We start from the raw sequence: 22,529 nt of genomic DNA, 5'->3' as shown, positions 1-22,529 counted from the left end.
TTTAACAACACAACTTTTTATTAGACTCTAATAAAAAAAAACATTATTTTGAATATACTATTTTTTTTAAAGAATTGCATTTTACTCATACACTAACCAAGGCATTAATGATAATACAGAACCAAGATATCTAAAGAAACAGCAGGCTGTGAAGGTTGTAGAATTTGTTGCTGCTCAGCATTTGTATTTATAGATTAAACTCTAGTATGGAGTCTTTTAAACAAAGGCTAGAACAATATGTGAGGCGATGCCAGTAATAAAAAGCAGTGCATGACATACATTCACAACTGGGATAACAACAAACCAATATCTTTTTACCTGTCAAGTTTGTGATTTAATGAGCCGGGCCCTTAGACAGCTCAATACAAGTTATACCTGCTGTAGATCGCAGGTATGGACATCTGCCATTGTAATCCATCCTTATGACAGATGTGAACTAGAGAAGTAGTTGTAGACAGCCACTACAATGAAAAAAAAAACTTGGCTTACATAAGAACTGTATGATTTGGTAAAAGAAAATCTGCAATAATACAAATATGCATATGAATTTTATATTCATGCAAGACATACATACAAATAAAGGCTCATCAAAAATGATTTTTGCCTGTTATTATTGTTTACCCTGCTTTAGGTTGTTGGTGTTATAGTCTTTATTTTATCCTCAAATGATGAGCCACAGGGTGGTGACCTGTGACAGTAAGAAAGGGAGCATGAGAAAGGTCAAAGGCAGGATATAATTTGCCATTGAAAATTGATAACAATAAAAAAATTATGATAAAAAAAAAGTAGAATTTATTGTTAAAAGATTGCAATCCAATAGTACTTATATCTGGTAATTGTTCAAAAAGAAGCACTATATAAAACATAATTTATACTAATTTTTTGAGATAGGCATTTTTATCTTTAAAAGGCATTTTAGGCCTTTCCAATGTTAAACATTTACATTGTTTGAACTGCCAATATGATTTGGTGATTATGAAAGGATATTTTTATATTTTGCAAACCTTAGAACCTCATCAGTTTCATATAAATCTAACAGTTTAGTATATTTAAAGCATATCTTAAGCCAAAGAACAAAATGCTTTCAACAGCATATTATTAGATCGTATGGAGAAAATTAGAGAAACTTATTGTCTACATACACTTTAATTTACATAAGGCCCACATGGGTCAAATTGCCCAAACTACAAAAGTAAGTGTTCAGAAATTAAAAGTTGACATGAAGTATAACACTGCTATATGAAATGACAACATTGTTTTACAACATTTTGTACAGGGAAGACACAATAGGCAAATACGTTAACTGAGGCAGACAACCAGATAATATCCTTATTTTATTCACTATGAGCTGTGATGTTTGCAAATATGTCTGTACAGGCCATAGTGTACATAAGGTGAATTCACTAAGAAGAATGCTTTGTTAAGAACAGCCCAGCTTTAAAACATATGCAGGCTATAGGAGGCAAATGCCAAAAATAAAAATGAATTTTCTTTAATGTTTTTGGGTTTTTTAGCATTAGTCATGGAAAGTGAAATTGTTATTTACTATTTTCCAGTTTCCAGTACTAATATACTAATATATTTGGTCTGATTTAATAAAGCTCCCCAAGGCTGGAAAGGATACACTTTCATCAGTGAACCTGGGTAATCCAGCAAACCTGGATTGGATTTCTAAGTCATTTGCAATTTGTTAGCAAATATTTTCATTCCTGGACCAGATCCATTTCAGGGTTTTTGGATTACCCAGGTTGACTGATAAAAGTTTATCCTTTCCAGTCTTGGAGAGCTTTAATGAATCAGGCCCATTGCATCTAACATGAAACCAAACATCAAATCTCTCCTCCCACTATTTGGAGGCAAATCATACATCAATAATTTGTTATTGAACCAGTCACCATTCTCTACTGTACAACTCACAGAAAGACTGCCACAGATCTTTTTATCCAATCTTTCAAATGTCTGAGCCAATGTTTCATAGCTGTTTCTGAATTCTGACAGGTTGACCCTGTGCTAGTAAGTGAAAATGGAGCACACCCTTCACCTATTCCGCCAGGCCTACTAAATTCATCCGGAGCTGTTTAACATGACCAATGGCTCCTATTTTCAGACCCTGTCATTAAAGTGTCAACCTTTACCAACACTGTACAAAAAAGGCAAACCAGCACTCAGCGTGTGTACCGACTTCACGACAGACATAACCTTACCTATAGAACAAGATCCTTGTAAACGCAGTACAACAAATAAACTGCTGTCTGTACATCATGCAGCAATGTACATTTTTAAAATTAAAATTGTAGAAAAATAATCATAAAGAGGCAACACCACCAACCCACCCATTATTTCGGGCAGCCAGTACCTCATCCCTTTAGCAGAATTAGTGTCTTCAGATATACCCTGAACCCTGTATTATATTTTAAAGTATTTTTCCTCCTAAGTGCACTCATTTGCACCTCATGAAATGCAGATGTTTTCTTTCCCTAAAGAAGTTGGTACAATTTTAGAAGCAACTATTTACACCTGTAAAGCTATCTGTATGACTCCCACAATAATTATTACTTAATAATTATTATCCTGAAGTAGATGACCCCCAATCCTTGCTTTCTTTGATATGTCTACTTCTGGTGTTTTGAATCCCTGATTTGCTTCTGAATGCTATGGTTCCCTCCAACAGCTTCTACATCACTACTGCGTCCTGCAGTAATGTATAAGCCCACAGGAAAAAACACATTTGCATGTCAGACTCAGAGGTATAGCATACCTATTCCAATAAAAGTATTCAGAGACAAAAAGAGACACAACCAAATCCATATTCTTTAAGGCTGAAAGTAAATATTAACAAAACAGGGTTATTTATTGTTTGCAGTAAAGATTCATAAGTAATGTGCTTTATCCATAAAACAAGAAGAAGGATAATGCCTTTATCGCTCACAGCAACCAATCAGACTCCATTTTTTTAGAGCTAGTTAGACAAGCATTTTATGCCACACTGATTATTATAAACAAAACCTCCACCCATTTTTTCAGCTCAGAATATTTCTATTTTTCTTTTCTACATTTAGCCTTTCAGCTTTTTTTTTCATCTATTCTGCCTCAAGCTTTATTATGTAACTGTACCAGTCTCAACCATTTCTCCAGGTAGGCAGTTCTATTAATCTACCACTATTTCTAAAATGGCCTGTCACAGTTTCCCTGAACCTCCTGCTCCTCCATCAGCCACATATGACATCTTGTTTCAGCATTCCTCTCTCTCACTAAGCAATAAGTATTTGTAAAGATGCTCTCGAATTCTGAATACTTTTCTTTCCCTCCTAGGCATTGATATTAAAATTAATGTGGTAAATCAAATAATATTTCTAGCAAAAAAAGTGCCCAGCCATAAACTAACAACCTTTTCATTTATATGCATAAGTATAATAGGCATAGAACACTTTGTTAAGTAGGCTTATTGTGCTGGGAAGCATTGGAAATACTCCACAGGTATTTGAACAGAAAATGGGCTTCCTTGATCTCTGTCTTCTCCTGACATTCACTTGAAAGCGGGGACATTTATTAGGAAAAAAATATAGCAAATCACATTTCTTTCACGACAAGTAATGTGTTATAAATGTGTATATAATCCTATGGAATATAGCAGCAGTACTGTTTGTGTATTTTTGTTTTGAAACATTTCATTGCATTTCATTAAAGATTAAAAAAAAAAGATGGAAAGCGACTTGGAACCACTATTGAGATTTAAAAAGCCAGATTGTCAATTAATTTATACACATTTTCATACAATCTGATGGAATTAACCAACTGAGCATTTCCATTTCCCACGTACAGTGTTCAATCAATGGCTGCAATGAAGTGGCATTTCAATCAATGGAAACCTTGATTTACTAGTACCAACTGAGTGTCAAGAAGGAAAAGAAGAATGATAATTTCCTTTAACATTTATTCCATTCATGTCTTCAAGTCAACAGCGCTGCAATACACCACCAATAGCTAATGTACACTTACCTTCCTTATAATCGCCTGCAGTGTATACCCTTCAATATACACATTTTATACTACAGCCTTTATAATCTGTGCCTTCTTTGAAATCGTTTAATAGCTTTAATATGTATATTATATAGTTAAAAATGTCAACCTTTTTTTCAGAATGAAGGTTACTTAGCTTGTAAATACAACAATAACGCAGAACCAAAATCACATAAGTTTATATAGACTGTAATATGGTGTTGCAATTTATAAAGCTGTTTCTAGTGTTTTCAAATATATAGAACTTTTTAAAAGTATCACCTCCTGACCATGACATAACCATTACACTGGTCAACAAACATTTTCTTGCCAAACAGATTAAAGTAATTTTAGGTTATGTTTTATGCACAGATTCCAAATATGATATTGGTTTTGCTAGAGTGGCTCTAGTTTTTGAAATAATGATCTCAATATCAACCTCATAGAAAACTGAAATAAGCAAAATGAAACTAGATATGCCTACGTATACAAAATTACACAAAGAAGTCAATGAAAAACTCAGTTTTTATGATCAGGACAATCGCGGTAAAGGCTGCAGCAGTAGTCTGCCATCATGTGTCTACGCCATTTGCCCTGATATCTTTCTTCCACCTTTATATCTTGATGCAACCTCTCCCTTTGTTCCTCACTGAAATCGCCAAGGTTTCCTAGACGTTTTTGCAAATGGCTATGGAGATAGTGTACCTTTATGCTCATAGTAGCACCCACATTTTTAAAGTTTAAGAGCAAGTTCTTGACAACCATGACATTGCTGTGCCAGGCAGAAGCTTCAGCATCAGTCATGTAACTTTGAATCATGTAAAATTTGAATCATTTATCAGATTCCAAATCTGGGGTCCATCAAAGATTCCTGCTTTAATTTTTTAGGTACTCAATCCAGGGAAGAATCTACAAATGTATTTGAACCAATCATCGTCCTTGTTCAAAGCTCTAACAAATTGCTTCATTAACCCCAACTTTATGTGTAGTGGAGGGAGAATAATTTTATCTTTGTCAACCATTGGCTTGTTAATGATGTCCGCTGCGCCTTTTTTCATGTTTTCCCTTGGAGGCCATGTGACTTTTTTCCAGTGATCTTGCTTTTCTCTACTATACCACAAGCAGATAAAACATGGGTACTTTGTGTATCCACTTTGCTGTCCAAGTGGGAAGTTCACCATTTTTAAATCAACACATATGGATTATTGGTGTTCATGATAGCAAAGCATTTGTAAAACCATTTTGATATTTTCATATTCTTCTTTAAGTTTTGTTGAGTGACCAATTGGGATTGATGCATAGCCGTTGCCATTATGCAGTAAAACAGATTTCAAACTTCGAGTGGAACTGTCGATGAAAAGCCGCCAGTCTTCTGCTCGGTATTCTGGTACTCCCATATGGGCTTTGGGAGTAAGCCCAATACTTATCTTGGTCCCCCAGTTGAATACCAAAATATGCAAGATATGCTTGTTTCACAAATTCTGTAATGTTTCTTCTCTGTTTTTGCTGAGAATATTCACCCTAAATGTAGCAAAATATATTAGGGTCATTTAAACAACTTCTTTTTTGAAGAACTCACATTTCTGTAAAAAAAAAAAATGTTTGAAAAAAAAGAAGGCAAATGAAAGTTTCATGAAAAATATGGTACATTTAATATATAAAATACAAAACATTTTTGTAAATAAAGATTGATAATATGCTGTGTTAACACTTGTTGTTGGTAGAATTGTCTATTCCGATTCCTGTATCACAAGAACTAGACCCAATTAAACAAAACGGATGTCATTTCTGGATTCAGCAGACCTGAAATACACTAAATATATTGAAAAATCCTTGGCAAGTGAAAAAAAAAATTTTTTGGGTGTAGCTGTGGTATTGTTCAACCAGCAGTTTTGTATTTGCTTGGTGACAATTTAAGAAACATTTTATAAAAATACTACCCTAATTCCAGCCCCAGCTCTTTGGACCTATTCTCTATAAACTGTTCCATTATATTTGCATGGACACAGGAAGACATTTGCTATTATCAGTTGCTGTTGTCACAGGTACACATCTGCAGGCCTAAAGAGCTGGGAGCCAAGGCTGTACAATCATGGCAAATTGTCTGCAAAGAGATATGCATGTAAATTGCCCCAATTAATTTGCTAATTGCTTCCAATGTTTGTACTTCAGATCTTGTAAGTATCTGACTTGGCTGTACACCACAGAGCAAGTGGTGCTGCGTTTTCCATTTGTTGTCAGAAAAGCAGGTAATAAAAGTATTGGAAAGCGCTAATGCCCTGAATACTATGCCAGACTTCTAACTATTGACAGATCTGTATGCTGGAAATTCTGTTGCTTTATAGCAGTTACTGTGAAAACATTCCGCGCAACAAAAACAAAATAATGTTTGTGATATTGTGAATAATGGTGTTGGCGCATGCTTAGTTTATTAACAACCTACATAGCCTTGAAATCTGGTGCTAATTTACCAGTGAACGACATTTTACAAAATGTTGTCTACTGGTGCATTTTTTGATGAATTTTTCTGTATGTTGTAGTTTTTGATCATTTTTAATTGAAAAATAAAATACAGTCTAATAAGCAGTTAAACTACCACTGCAGACTAATAATATACAGTGTTATCACTGTATCACTAACTGCAACAATGGCGTCACTTACACATTAATGTTTAACTTTTATGGGAGACATGAAGACAGACACCTTCCATTGCTGGTTTATAAGGGTGAAAATAATAGCCAGATTTTATTTGTACTGGTCTCCAGTCCCATGTAAAGCTTCCTTTCGGCAGTGAAAAGATAATATTGTTTTTTCATTCTAATATTTATACATGGATTTATAGAGCTGAAGTGAAAGTGTATAAACAACCATAAAATATGCTTAATAAATGGGTAAAACAGTCACTGAATGGCCAGATTTAGAGGTGACAGAATGAACATTCTGAAACCTTTATTATCATAATACCGTTTTCAAAAAAGTAATTATAATACTTTATATAAGAAAGGTTTTTGTTTACTGTAATTGTAAAAAGCATCCTGATTAGTTCAAATTGGTTTCCAGGTCATACAGTGCCACAGACCAATGATCTCCAATTTCTTTCCTGTATATTTGGTACCTATACCACTGCACGTCAATATCTTTCCACCACAAAGTGCTGTAAAAAAATATGAGATGAAAGTGCAATTTTGTGGAAAAAGGACACTGCTAGCCTATTAATGAGTCAGGATTTTTTTTAGATCTCATTTTTAAAAGTCTTGAAACTTTAGGAGTTCCAAGAGAGTCTAAGCAAAATATAAAATGAATTATAAAACAGACATTAATTTTTAATATTCCTAGGTTTTAGAAGCCCAATTGAGGTGTACTATAATACTATAACATTTATTTTAATAACCCCTGTGATTTCAAATGTAATAATAGTTCCTCTGCAAAAATGTATCTACTAATTAATTAATTAGCAGCAACAATTCCCACAAAGGCCTTACCAATAGTTTTCATTTTCTGATATTTGAAATATTATACTAGCTCACTTGTCCTTCCTATGTGTCGACACATGTTTGCCTTGACCTATATTTGTCACAGAGCTTGAGAGTGGAAATAAGGTGTTATGCTGTGGGGCTGAAAACTTACACTAACATTACATTGAAACTGCTCTCTAACAAGACAATTATTCCATGTCTTCTCTGTCATGATAGCAGGCTGTTGAACTGTGAGAAGTATCATATATTCCCAATGTCATTGTATACCAGAGATTTATGAAAAAGGTGTAATTACAGCATCTAGTGCTTATGGTTCTTCAATCTTTGTCATATCACACAGTTTATTGTTAAGCAGAAAATCACTGTTTTATCCAGAAAATAACTGACTGTTGCATATGTGTTACAAATATAAGCAGATAAGGTACCTGATCCTGACAATTTTGACAGATTCAAGTGACAATTATAATGTCTGTCGATGTCAGGATACCTCATCAATAAACCCTTGTATTTGTCATTATCTACTTTAAATTTTTGAAAAACATAGTCTACTGGATACAGCCCTTAAATCAGTTTTGCAGTGTAAAATATACTAGCAAAACACAGGCCTTTTTCTCTCTCTCTTATTTAAATTAATTCTCTATTTAATTTGCTTAATAAACAATAAGCAGTGAGCAGAACAAAATGAATCTTTAGAAAAATTTACATGATTTTCCCAGCAAAGAAGTATTTTACCTGCTTGTTGGTTAAAGCATGTCATTATTATCGACAAGAAGTGCAGAATCCTTTAAAGTTGAAACCCCCTACTCCAAACAATACATCCATCCCCAGCAGCAATTCAAAATAAAACCTAATTTAAATGGCCCAATGATTATTATTATTATTATTATTATTATTAATAAACAGGATTTTTATAGCGCCAACATATTACGCAGCGCTGTACATTAAATAGGGATTGCAAATGACAGACTAATACAGACAGTGATACAGGAGGAGAAGACCCTGCTCCGAAGAGCTTACAATCGATGCAATGGGAGTAGATCATTCTGAACATTCTTTTAAACTAAATTTTTAATTGACATATCTGCTTTTAGTATATTCTGATAAATAGCACCTTTGATTGTGGTTAAACCTGTAAATTCTACTTAAGATCAATTAGAAATAACAGTTTACTAATGCTTGTGATATATTACTGTATTACATAGTAAAATGTGCATTTAAAATTTGCTTCTGATCACCTTGTCTTTTCTGCAGCAATGCATCTGCTTGGACTGAACTGGCAGCTTCAGCCAGTGGATGCACATACATTCAACAATGGAATAAGGACAAGCAGCGACGATGTTGCAACAATGCCACCTGGAGGTGAGGTTTTCAACAATATATGTGTATATGTCTGTGTCCATATTGTTTCTTTCTTATTCATTCTATGTACAGACCCTGTTTACCAGTGATCAAACATTTTATTTTTAAATGTTTTGGATCAATTTTATTTTTATTTTTCGATTTAATAAATCCAATGTTACTGAGCTAAAGAGATTTTCTTTTTCATGTGTATTGTTGAATGCTGTAATGCCACGTATATATTTATACGGGTTCTTTTATTTCTGCCTGCCTGCTTAGACATTTTTGTGGTTGTTTTGGTATTGCATTATTGTGAGATTTTTTCCAACATTTGAAATTATGTCAATATTGTCAACTGCACACATTCTCATTGTTTTTGGTACTGGAGCACCAAAATGTAGCACGCTCCAGGAAAAAAGTAATATGCTTTAAAACAGAAGCTACAGAGGGGACTAGTAAAAGAAAGATTAGAATTTGTATTTTAGTCCGTCCAGTGCTGAGATGTACATGGCACAGCACAGCGTAGTCTGGCAGGGCTGGAAAACGTATTTTTTCCTGTTGCAGTAACCTTACAGGTCTTGTCCCTCCCCCAACTAGTGACCAGGAATACACCAATAGGTTCATCTCCTCCCTGGGCATCTGCACTCTCATTCTATCAGCTTGCTCTTTTGTTAGCACATGATCACACTGATTGGTTCTTTGTGTTGCTTTTGCCTTTTCCAATCCAAGGTCCAATGTACAAAGACTGCAATAGGCTGATACTAGGTTAAATTTAGGTACGTAATGCCTTAGGCACTGCTTGCCTTAAAAATGCAGTATTGTATCAATTAATACACTGATGTATGCTTTTGTGTCCTATATTTGGTATATCTGACTGAAGTTTAACTTTAGGTATACAGTAAGTGAGATAAAAACTGAAAAATAAATATCCTTTCGGAAAAATTATATCATAATCGGCCCCAGATATAAAACCTAATCCCAAGCTCCTTACCTTTAATTCAAAACAGCACACATTACTGCAACAATGGAAATCAGCAATTGTATGTAAATCTATCTACCTAACACACACAAACAATAGGACAATTCAATATTATGAAATAAAACTACCTAACACACAAAACATAACGTATTCTTATTACACAAACATATGCAACCATGTAAACTTTCCCCAAAATATAAAACAAGATATTTCTGTAAAACATGTTTTGATCCTTCGTGTGCTGAATACATAATCTGCTTTGTCACATGGACTGGAATCATAATATAGGTTAGCCAAAATAACCTAATGACACCCCTGATTAGGTACAATAAACATTTATGCACCTTACCAATACAGCCAAAGGTTATCAACATCATCCAGAAATGTATATGGTATGTGTAGAATTGCTCAGTGGAACAACAAAGCTGGTGCACCCACAAAAAACAAAGCATTCCAAAGTGGTAATGGGACATGGGGTGGGGGGTCAGGAATAACCACTGAGCATTGTGGAGTGCCAAAGAAATCAACACTTCTGGTAGTTTCAGTTGTTTGTGAATGGCAGCGCTCTGGTAGAGCAGGCAAGTAACAACATATTTTTTGAGGGGTATATCTGTTTGGAATCATTTTCTTAATGAAAGGGTCACTTTAACACATTTGTAATCCTACAAACTGCCATAATCTACAACAATGAATTGAAAAATGATCTATCATGAGTAGGATTCAGGGCAAACTGAAAAAAATGTAAAGGCTGTGTCTCATTGCATACACCTATTTAAAATAGTCATATCCAAAAGAGAAAGTCAGAAAGATTAAGCAAATGTGTTTTTTATTGCAACAGACTTTTTAATCTGAATTAAAATCAGGATCTATGCAATAACCATCAGAATTTGCACATGGGTTACTGCAGATTAACCTTCCATAATTGGATGTGTGTCAGTGCTACAAGGGCCCCCAAGGTGGTTCCACCCTCAGGTGGTATAAGACCAAGCTTGCTCATTTTATTCTTACTGAGCTTTTTAGAGTATACATTGATGGTATATTTTTGGTATACTACTCTCTAGGCAGTGAGTTTAATGCCAGCAAAAAAGAACTGTTGGTCGATAGAGATCACAACAGAAAAGGGAGTTACCTACAAAAAAGCATATTTTATTTAAAGCCTTAATTTAACTTTAATGTTAATAGTGTGTTATTAATACATGATTTGCACTGGGCACTTCTCAACACTACCTAGCTGTTTACATTTATTGCAGATTATTTTACAACATTTACCTAAGCAAACTAACTGTACATGTAGAGGGTGCAAATCGATGAGTATTGATTGCTTGTCAGGCATTTCAGAAAGCCTATCAGGATATATTGGCAATCAGGTAATTAAATAGTGCCCATCACCCCTTCTTGTAGCTTTATTAAATCATTTACTTTTTAAGTGTTCTAATCAAGATAGATCACATATTCAAGCAAACTAATCTGATTTAGCAATTACCAGATAAATACCCTACAACAAATTACAAATGGAGGGGTGGACATGATTTTAAATGAAGGGGATTAAATAATGTCTATCCTTTTGCTATAGTTTTTTAGGGTGAAAATTGTGTTTTGTTTTCAGAGCAAAATTGATTTTGTTTCTGTGTTTTCTACTATCACAAAAAAAAATTTCTGTGTTCTACTTTCACACACCTATGAATAAATGATACATTCCATTAATTCATTATGTTGAAGAAGAAAAGGAACAGAAAACTTTTCAAAAATACCAGGGACTTTAAAGGCATACAAATAACAATGCAATGTTTTTTAATTTTAGCGAATAATTAAAGAAAAGGAAAAACATTACCATATAAGACAATAGTGCACATTAAAATTATCAATCATTTGGTAGTCTCAATTTCTCACATATGATGTAAAACCAGTCTCAATGCATGTCACAGAACATAATGTCTGCTTCCTCAGGAAAAAAATAGGGCATATCAGCCCTTTATCACAAACAATTGAAATTAATAAAATTCAATAAAATACAAATTGCCCAATTGCAGAGGCCAGTAGAGGCACACTGCCTGACATGGAACTTATGGGGAGAAGTTGATCCAACCACAGCATCATTGAAGTGTATTATTAAGTTATACATTTTAGGTTAAGCACACTTATTATCAATTCAGCTGTGATTGTGAAGCTTATTTGCACCTTAATCAAAAGTTAGCTGCATATATCATGTGTCTGCACAGGTCCACTTTCACAAACACTTATTTTCAGAGCAATTAGATGAAATGCACCTCTTTTCACACTCCACTTTTTAGAATTTAAAACAGTTTGTTTTTCCTAATACTTAACAGAAATTTGCTGAATTGCAAGTTGGAGCTTAAGAGGTATGAATATATAGATATACAAATATTTATGAAAAAGCATTTAGAAAATAAACAGTAAAGTAGTATTGGGGTATTTAGAGTATCTTTCATGAAATGCCATAAAAGTAGGGGTGATATATGTCTGTACAACATGCAGTGCTTCACAGGTGGATGTGCAGTGTGATATCACTCTTCCTGCTGCAATTACGGCCACCGTCACAACAATCACTGCCTTCCTCTTCCTCCAAATTTCCACTACAATGGAATTCTCATCTACCCCACACCAATGTATATGCTATTCCCACACATGCACAAGTCCTTTTTAATAGATTGTTCAGTTTGAATTTCTTCCTTGATCACACTCAGAATCTAATGTCACTATGGACAATAGGAACAATTTGTGAGACAATTAACCTTTCATTAGGTCTCTGGACTGGGGAACACCCATATGAAAACCACACAGAGTGAGAACATAGGAAAACATAGAGGTCTGTTTATGGTATTTACTGGGAAATTCACAGCCTGAATTCTCTACAAATTATTAGACTCAACAGGATTTGTTCTGCGTTGCATAGCCATACAGTTGGTCCCCGGGTTAATAACATCTAACATACAGACAACTTCTAGGTATGAACAGGACTTCCTTGCTCCCTTGTCTGCAGGATGGAGGCTTGATAGGAGGAGGGGGCAGTTTGCATGACTTGCTGAAGAAGTCTTTTGCTAAACACTGCTGAGGTTGTGTGTAACATCTTGTAACTCTTTAAAGACCAAGACAAACTCTACAGCTGTTTCTTTTTTGCATTTGCTCCAGAAGGTAATAAATGTGTAGGCTCCATTAAGGTGTTTTTTTTTTGCTTTGTTTGTGATTAGCTCACAGTGAAGATTTTTTACAGTAACTGATACCACACTGCCAATTAATATGTTTAGACAAACATCTGTCCTAATTGCATTAAATAAAATATTGTACCTGTTCCTAAATACATACAAATTCAACTTAAGAACAAACCTATAGTTAAGTTATATAAGGTTGTCAGGGAAAACAACTTTTGGGAGCTCCTAAATATACACAGCAGACAGCCCCCTTACAATCAACAGCCAATCAAAATGCTCATTACTGCTTTTATTGACAGCATTGATTACTAACAGTAGTTACTGATTGTACACAATGAGCATTGACTGTGTCACCTATGATCTGGAAAATCTTTTATAATTTTGCTAAAATCAGTGCTCTTCAAATTTGGGATAAATTTATTTTGACCATAATTTGGTCATTAGGTTGAATTCAATACCAACCTTAATTATGTTAATATTCCAAAAAACATTGCTGCAGAGATAGATATATGCTGTTTTAGGGGCCAAGAACTTCTGATTGCTACTGCTTTAGAGACTGGAAAGCCTATTGTATTGTGGAAGTATTATTGTGCCACAGGATATTTTTTTTTTATTTGTACCAGATAGGGGCTTTAAGATTCTTATGTGCCCCTGCTGCTCTTTATAATAATTATTGTAAATTGTTCTGTATTTTTAGTGATTTCAGTGTGTACTGTTCAAGTTATAATATTTAAAATACCAATGGCTAAAAGTAAAAGCTGATAAATATTCTAATATTGTGTCTGTAGTTAGTGAGTTGTATAAGCCTTTGTGGATATGCATCTGCATTTTTTACAATGCATATGCAAAATACATTTCCAACTGTACAAAATGCTCACAGGGGGTTTCTAGTATAAATGTTTGCATGCAGATAAATGTCAGCTCAACCTCACAATAACATTTCACTATTTATTTCCACCTGTTCATGTCGAGCACACCTGTGATTTCTGGAAGTTTTGTCTAAGGAATGGGGGATCTGAGTGATTCACAAATTCTAAATTCTACACCTGGCTTTTATGTCTTTATTTTCTGAGCTAACGTGGCCTTTTGCATTAGCTATTTTTGTTGAAAACAACAGCTATATAATAAATCTTGCACAGCCACTGATGTCCTACTAAAAACCTGCTGCGAGTCTCAAGGCTGTTTAGGCTTTGTTCACACTGAATGCGATCATTGTACCTTATATAGTGTGTGATAGTCTGTTTGTAAGTTTCTCCATTTATTGTAATATTTAGGGTCAGTGTCATAATGGACAATGACAGGTAGTTGTGCGTTGCTGTGGGTTGTGAACTAACTGTCTTTTGGTTTAAGTTTAGGGCAGAATGGTCTGCATTTAAAGGGAAACTCCAATTTATAAATGTGCTACACAAGCCATTTTGTAACTTAATATTAAAAATACATTTTCAATTTCATTCTGCAGCCACTGTAATTTTTTTAAAACTGTTTCTAAAATTCAGAGCAGTTTGAAAAACCTGGACATTTCCTGTACTCCAATAACACCAGAAACATAACATAGTTGCAGTTAATGTTTGCTGAAGGTCACAATTACTGCTTTATAAATAGATCCCCTTTGAAGTTTAATGCATATGTCATTCAGTAAAAACTTCCTTTTACTTGGTCATACTTGTGGGTTTCTTTTTTGTTAATTTTTTTGGCATTGGAAGACTACGCCTAGTACCCTAGAGTGTCTTTGAAAAATTCTCATGAGCCTGTGAGAAACTAAAAGACCTTTCAACAAGAAAGAGACCTCTAGCCTGCAGAAAAAAATGCTAAACTGTCAAGGATCACACCCTTTTTTATTACTCATTATTAGTACAAGAATGAGAACACAATCATTAGATATATCTTAAATAAACACCGTCTTTAGAAAAATTATTTGTTACAAAAATCTAAACATATGTGTTAAAGGACCAAAGTGTCAAAAAAAAGTGTTATTAATAAAAATGTCTATGCTGCAAACAGATTATAAACAAAACATCTTCTATAACCCCAAGCCATTCCATAACCTTTAAGCAAATGTAGCACATGACCTATAAAATAGTTTGTCAACTGCACGTCCCAATATATGATCTGTATCCTGTCCTGCCCTTGCAACTTACAATACATGGGCAGAACAATGCAAACATTTAGGCAAAGACCACACACCTACCAGATCAAAGACTGGAGTACACACTGAACACAGTCACTATATAAGAACTGAATGATTGACTGCATTATAGTTCTTACCCATAATATTTCTATTTTTATTAATATTTTACTATTTAGGTATATTCTTTTTTTACCTTGTTCTTTTTGTTCTATTTGTAGTATATCATGCATGATGATGATCATACATTATTTGACAAAAAATATATATCCTAATAGTTTTTACAAATTTTATTGAATTTTTTTGTATTATTTGTGGTACAAGGACTCCACTCCTACACTTTAGCATAAACCAACCACTTCACTCCACTATGCTTTGCATACTACAAATTCCCCATTTTTTTGGAATCTCTTGCATATTGGATACAAAAAATTGGATGTCAGGATTGTAGCTGCTTTCTAAAGATGTAGTGTACCTCTCCAATGATCCTTGCACCGAAGGCATTAATCTGACCCAATCTGCTTCTGCATTTAGACTAAAAAAGACTTTAAAAAGTGTGCGTATATATATGCTACATTTAGGCTGATCTCAAAGTTTGTAATAAATTTGAGGTCAGATTATGGACAGCTGTTTTATGATGGTGTCAGGCAGACATCACATTTCTTGTAGACTGTCTTGTGCAATATGAAACTAAAATGGAACCTTTTAAAACAAAGCCTGGGCAAGCTTTCAATAGAGTAACAGTAACTTGGAATTATTGCACTAGTTAATATTTGGTTATATAAACAAAATGATCCCATTTGGTGTTTTCATCTTTCTGAACCAGTTTGCCCAAAAGTCTGATTTACTACCACAGAGTCAGAACAAGCTGCTGCTCAGACATTATGCAAACAACCAGTACAGTAAGTCTATTTTCCCTTCGTCCTGGTTGAGAAATCCTTCATAGAGGGATGAATGCATAACACATAAAATGGAAAGTAAGGTTGATGATAAGAGAAGCAATAGTGGCTGCTTTCATTGTGCATTTTCAGCTGAGTTATGCAAATCGACCTCTGCAATGGTATTTGTTTGAAAAAGAGAGTTTTAAATTGGTGCTATTGACCTTCACTTAAATGACATTCGAACGTCAAGCGGAGTGTTGCAGTGGAAATGCGGCTGTTGTCTGCAGGTGGCAATTGATGAAGAGATTGACTGACACTTTACTCAGCAACTCATTTTTGCGCTTAATTTGTGCAGGGGGAAAGGTTTATCCTCTTAAAAGATTTGAAATAAACCAGAGAGCACTGCTGATAAATAATCTCATATCAGATCAATCTAAAGTATATTTTAAAGATGCCGAGAGCAAAATTACAGCAGAAAGCAAAACAAAAATAAAAAGTTTAATGTGCATTCATTTAGATATAAATTGTTGTATACCTCACTGTGTAAGCTTTGGTAGAATATAACTTTTTATTAAAGAAAATGTGGTTGTACAAAAAACACTGGCTATGCAAATATTTTTTTACACCAGATAACAATCATTGCTAGCTGCCTCTTACTCTATATTCTATATTGAGCATTAATAGAAAGTTCCATTTCTCTGGTATTCAGGCTCAAACATTAGTAGTCATTAAAGGACATGTATTATCTTTTTGATATAGGTAAATCCTCCTAAAATGTTTTATTTCACTAAATTCCCCCTCCTATGCACTGCAGATCATTGTGGAAGGGTTTCAGCTACAGAGAAAGAGCTGTTAGTCTAGAAAATAGGGGGAAGGATTAGCCAGGAGCAAATGCTGATTGGCAAGCTATGGTCTTGTGACAATGCTGATAGCCACAACTCACAACATGTTTTCATCCCCTGTAGTCACAAACTATTTGAAAGGGATTATCCAACTCTGGACCCTGGAGCATTGCAGGAGCATTCCGATACCATAAAGGGAACTTTCAGGGGGGCTAAGAACAAACTAATAATTAAGTGCAGTATATATATATAGAGAGAGAGAGAGAGAAAGCGAGAGATTTTTATGAAAGACCATATATTTACGTTAGGCCACAGGCTAGACTAATACTAACATACAAATACATGAATACTAGGTTCTGATATTAGCTAGTGGGATGACAGTACCTTTGATCCATTGCCAGCTAATATGGTGTAACTTGTACTTGAACCAGGGGGGGCTTGTAACAAACATCTAAAACTGTCAACAGGCTATGGAAAGATAGGACATTAAATTAATTTCCACCCCATACATGGACTGAAATAGCCTGTCTACAAACTCAGGCTAGAGGTTTGAGGAGGTGGGCAACACATTCTACCACAATGTATTGTATATCAACTCATGTTGTAAATATAATAAATAATTATTTAAAAAAAATACAGACTTTTAATTTCTATCAAATAATCCACACATTTTGTGTTGGTACTAAACATTTGGTTTGCACAAAGTGGCAAATGTAAAGCAAATGTATTAATAACTGGCACCCCTGAATTAGCAGGGAAGTCTAAATTTTATATGTATGACCACAGGTGTGTTTTTGATAACCATTTTTGTCTTTTATTATCCTAATATAGTCAGCCAGATGTGTTTAAAATTATCTGATGAAAAAGATATATCAGTCTCTCTTTTGGAAATAAATGTGCCAGTCCCTCTTTGGTTCCTAATTGTTCCTCTAACTTTCTGTGTAGACTTGTATATTGAATTGTGTAATAATCACTAATATAAAGTAAAAGTACCATAAAACTTTTTTCTCAATACATTTTTATAATGTCTATAATCAGGGGTATAAAATGTATCCTTGGCTGTAATACTTTATGGTTAAAGTTCCTTTTTTTCCATCTCAGGTAGTTAAGATGTGTGACAAAGATAATATTCTATTAATAATTACATGAAATCACACTGCTTTCTCTCCAGCTTTAAAAAGAAAAAACACTGCATAACAAATATCTGTATTAGCAATATTTAATTTGCTGTCTTGAAATGGAAATTTGAATAACTTCATGTTAAGCTTAGTTTCCCAGTAATTGGAAATTAGGTGATTTGCAAGGTATACAAAGTAAACATCTAAATAAAAATATACCATTTTTTCCCCATTGAATACTGTCCCACCAAAACTTAGCCATAGTGGTAAACTAAGAATATTGATAGGGAAGAGTGAAAATGAGATATTTATATTCATAAAGATGTCTGTATAAACATTTTAAATAGTATTGTGGTAATCAACATTTGAAGTTAGGGAACTGGTAGAAACATGTCACAAGTGAAACAATAAAAAATATTTTAGGTGTGGTATTTACATGCTACGTGCATGGGAAAAGCTTACATGTCCCCTGACACCTTATCAATTTTGATGGCAATTTTATGTGTAGAGCCCTTGCGATTAACTTGAAAAGTTGGCAGGTTGTAACTAATATACATTTTTTTCCTAAAAATTTTAACTTGTGATTTGTTCCCCACAGCAATTTTTGTTCTTCACAAGCTTTGCTATTAACTAATTTAGCTAAGTTAAATTTGCAAACAGCAAAAATGTAAATTTAAAAAATGTAAATCTAAATTTACAAAAATTATCTGCCCATCCCTAAATATTAACACAGATTTATTGAGTAGAGAGATTACATAACCAGGACTGTTATGGATGGTTTGGGATTTTTTTTTTACATTTTGAATGCTGAAAATGTGCTCTGGTAGTTCCTCTTTACAGGTTTACTAGCTACTAACAGACTCACCAGTTAAGGCATTTTATTTTATTTACTTAGAATTTAAAAAAATATTTTAGGCATCTCTAAATTCCGAATTTAATCAAAAAAACCTATTAAGATAATAAATACCTTATAATATGAAAAATAACTAATATATACTAAATTATGTATAATTTACCTGACATTATAGCAATTTTTTTTCCTAGTTTTGTGTGTCAGAAAATTTTATGTAAACGTCATAAAATGCAGTTTGTGTTCATACTAATGAAAAGCAGGACAAATGCCACCATCTCATGGCATCTGCTGTCATTCCTGGTATCAGTGTAATCTCTGTGCTCCAGTCTTGAACAAATGCCATCATCTACATTATTCATGATGTCCTCATCAACCTTGTCATTGTTCTTGCAGCACTGTGTCCTCTTTAGTCCACTTTGGCTCTAATTTCTTTTCTATTATCATACAGGCATGACCATCTGTTAGATCCACAGATTCTGAACGTGTGTGAATAAATGTTAAAGCAGGTATAAATACAAAGCCCAGCTGTTTATCACAGACAGCACACATAAAAACAGGCAAACAAAACCAAGAAAAGGTTTTCTGTATTACCTATTATATAATGCTGGATATGGAATTCACTCGAATTTAAGAGATTATGTCTAAAAATGATATAATATGCACCAAGCCGCTCTATTTTTCTATGTCTATATGTTACTTTAATGTAAAGCAGAATGCTCCAAATTGTAGATAACAATCAAATCAATTTACCTGTATACAGAAGACTGACTGTTGCATTATTTAAAAGGAGTACAGAACATTTTCATAATAAGGTTTCGTTAGATTTACTTCATGTTCATCTTCATGGTTAAATCTAGCCAGCAAACTGAGACAGTGGACCTGTGAGAATAAAGACTGAATGGGAGCGCAAAGCCTCCCAGGATACTTCTGGCTGCTCCTTGTGCGCATTCTTGAGATTGGGGCATTTTCCCACATTGATAGGTCAAAGAGAGGCCAATCTCACACATGTGCAGTGAGATCGGCACTCTTTTTTTCCTCTTTACAGCAGGCCATGTTACCAATCCCACTCCCATGCAAGGAGAGATCAGGTAACGTAGCCAGAAGACAGGGAAGATGGCAACGTCCGGCATGTCTTTCCCACCAGGATGAAGGAGAATTCTATGGCTTGCGACCGAATCAAGGTATTCTCCAGCACAATCGAGGAATCAGTAAAAGTAAAAGGTTTAATAATAATAAAAGGTAAGTGTGATTTTTTTTTTTTTTTTTTTACACTTCAATGCTTTCCAAGGCTGGAGAGGATACACTTTCATCAGTGAAGCTGGGTGATCCAACAAATCTGGAATAGAATTTTTTTTAATCCTGGACCAGATTCATTCCAGGTTTGCTGGATCACCTAGCTTCACCGATGAAAATGTATCCTCTCCAGCCTTGGAGTGCTTTAATACATCAAATAAATTAGGCCCAACATGGGGGTTGCTAATGGATTTAGTTACATGTAGTTACATAATTAGTCAAGTTGAAAAAAGACCATCATGTTCAACCACTAGGGAAATAAACATATCCCAGATAAGAAACCCTATGAACATAGTTGATCCAGAGAAAGGCAAAAAAAAAAAAAAAACCCTGGTACAATTTGCTCCAACAAGGAAAAAATTCCTTCCTGAAACCCTGAGGCTGTTGGCTGCTGGATGTTCCCTGGATCAACAGTCTCTCCAGCTTTTTCTTAAAGCAATCTATAGTAGTTACTAAAACTTCTTCCTGAGGGAGCTGATTCCACATTTCCACAGACCTTACAGAGAAGAATCCCTTCCATATCCGGAGCTTAAATTTATTGTGTTCCAGATGCAAAGAGCGCCCTCTTGTCCTTTGTAATGATCTCAAAGTGAATAGAGTTCTCCGTATGGATCATTTATATATTTACACAAGGTGATCATATCCACCCTTAAACCTTTCTTCTCAAGGGAGAATAAATTCAGTTCAGCTAATCTCTCCTTATAGCTGAGTTTAGGATAGAATAAATACTGTATATTTACTTTAATATATTCAGGTATGTACTGATGAAATTACCCCTTGTATTAAGTAGTACATTTTAGAGCATGGACAGACTGACTATATTCCAGAATTTAGGCAACTGCCATGCGACCTGGCCAAAAAAAAAAAATCAGTTTAAAAGTTCCCCCACCCCATCACTTCTCCTTCACCATGCTTCACAATGGGAACCACACATGTAGAAGCCGTCTGCTCACTTTTTCTGCATCTCAAAACACATGGCAGATTGAACCAATATTCTAAAATTTGGACAAATCAGTCCAAACTAATCTGAAAGGGGAGGTGCTTTTAGTCAAAAACGAAAGAACAAGTCTGATTCTCCAGATATTTTAGAGATATTTCCTAGAACAGAAAGAACACAATAAAATGGAGCTATATGAAAGAGTGAAGACAAGATAGCCTACAAATCCTCATCACCTCTTGAAACTCCTTCATAATAACTGGCAGGATCACCGAGTAAAAGTAAAAATGCATACAGTCATCACTAAAACTATTAGTTTGCAATTTAGTATACGTTGTAATATTACATTTTGATTTATTATTTATACATAGATGAATTTTCACAGCTCTAAATTATTAGCTAAAAAAAGCATTCCAACATAAATTTACTGTTTATGCAGAAAAGGTAAAGCCCAAAGTCAGTTTCATATTTAATGCAATGTACACAAAAAAGTAATATTTGTGTAAATTATTATAGTAGAATAAAGATAAGATAAAGTCATGTTTGCTTTGACAGAAAATAGCACTATATCATCCTTTTCACAGGTTTCCTAAAACTTTAAATGACATTGCATTTGAAACTCATACAATGAATGCACCATTGAACAGTGTAAAGCTACGTACACACGTCAGATTTTTATCGCCTGATAATCGGCATCGGCCAATTATCGGGTGAAAATCTGCCGTGTGTACAGTCGGTGTCTTCCATCGTCCGGACGACCGACCGGATCACGGACGATGGACGACAGCCGATCCTAATGAAAGGGAAGGGGGAGAGCGCGCAGCAGGGTGCCGCTCCGTCGCTGCCCCCCTCCCCTCTCCATAGAGCATGAACGGTGCTGTATGTACAGCATCGTTCATGCATCTTGCAGCCCCTTGTCGTTGGAAAGGATCGTGAAAGATCCTTTCCAACGACAAAAATTGCAAGTGTGTACGCAGCTTTACTTAATCATTAAAAGGTTTTAAGCTTTTGTCTCCAACAAAAGTCAAACTTGGACTTTTGCATAGAGGCAATCCCTATCACCCCCACATGTGAGTGAGGTTCTTGCCCCTGCAACCCCTTCTAATGGTTCATGGGCTCTTTCACTTCTCTAGGGAGGCCAACATGGGCACAGGGTCTGGCTTTCCCTTATCATTACAGAGTATTGCAGGTAGAAATGGGTCAATTATAACTTAGTGACCCTTGCTTTCCTACTGATGTACATCAATGCTTCAGTAACCATGCAGTTTACATGTACATGACCTGCAGGACCAACAGGAAAAAAGACATGTTAGATAAATAGTTTGATGCTGAAACTTGTATAGCTCCCTTTCTTCATCTTTATAGAGAGAAGCCATTACTCATATGCTGGCAACCAAATATTCTGGTTGTCATTTTTTAGGTGTTCTTTACAGGTACATACATTTTTACAATATATTTGCAGAAATGTACAGCATAGTCGTGTATATGCACATTTCTTTCTGTGGCTGGACCAAATAA

The 22,529-nt window shown here is 34.7% G+C and overlaps 1 protein-coding gene across 1 annotated transcript in view; it reads left to right on the top strand.

Moving 5' to 3' along the window:
• TENM2 (teneurin transmembrane protein 2) overlaps positions 1 to 22,529 on the top strand; it is a 1,565,317-nt gene that overhangs the window by 1,340,210 nt on the left and 202,578 nt on the right. The window contains exon 9 of the mRNA XM_072398985.1: positions 8,727 to 8,834. Within this exon, the coding sequence (XP_072255086.1) occupies positions 8,727 to 8,834 (108 nt within the window). The remainder of the gene's footprint in view (positions 1 to 8,726; positions 8,835 to 22,529) is intronic.

This window comes from Pyxicephalus adspersus, chromosome 2, assembly GCF_032062135.1.
Source record: "Pyxicephalus adspersus chromosome 2, UCB_Pads_2.0, whole genome shotgun sequence".
In the NCBI taxonomy this organism is placed as follows: Eukaryota; Metazoa; Chordata; class Amphibia; order Anura; family Pyxicephalidae; genus Pyxicephalus; species Pyxicephalus adspersus.
This window is presented reverse-complemented; position numbering and strand designations above follow the sequence as displayed.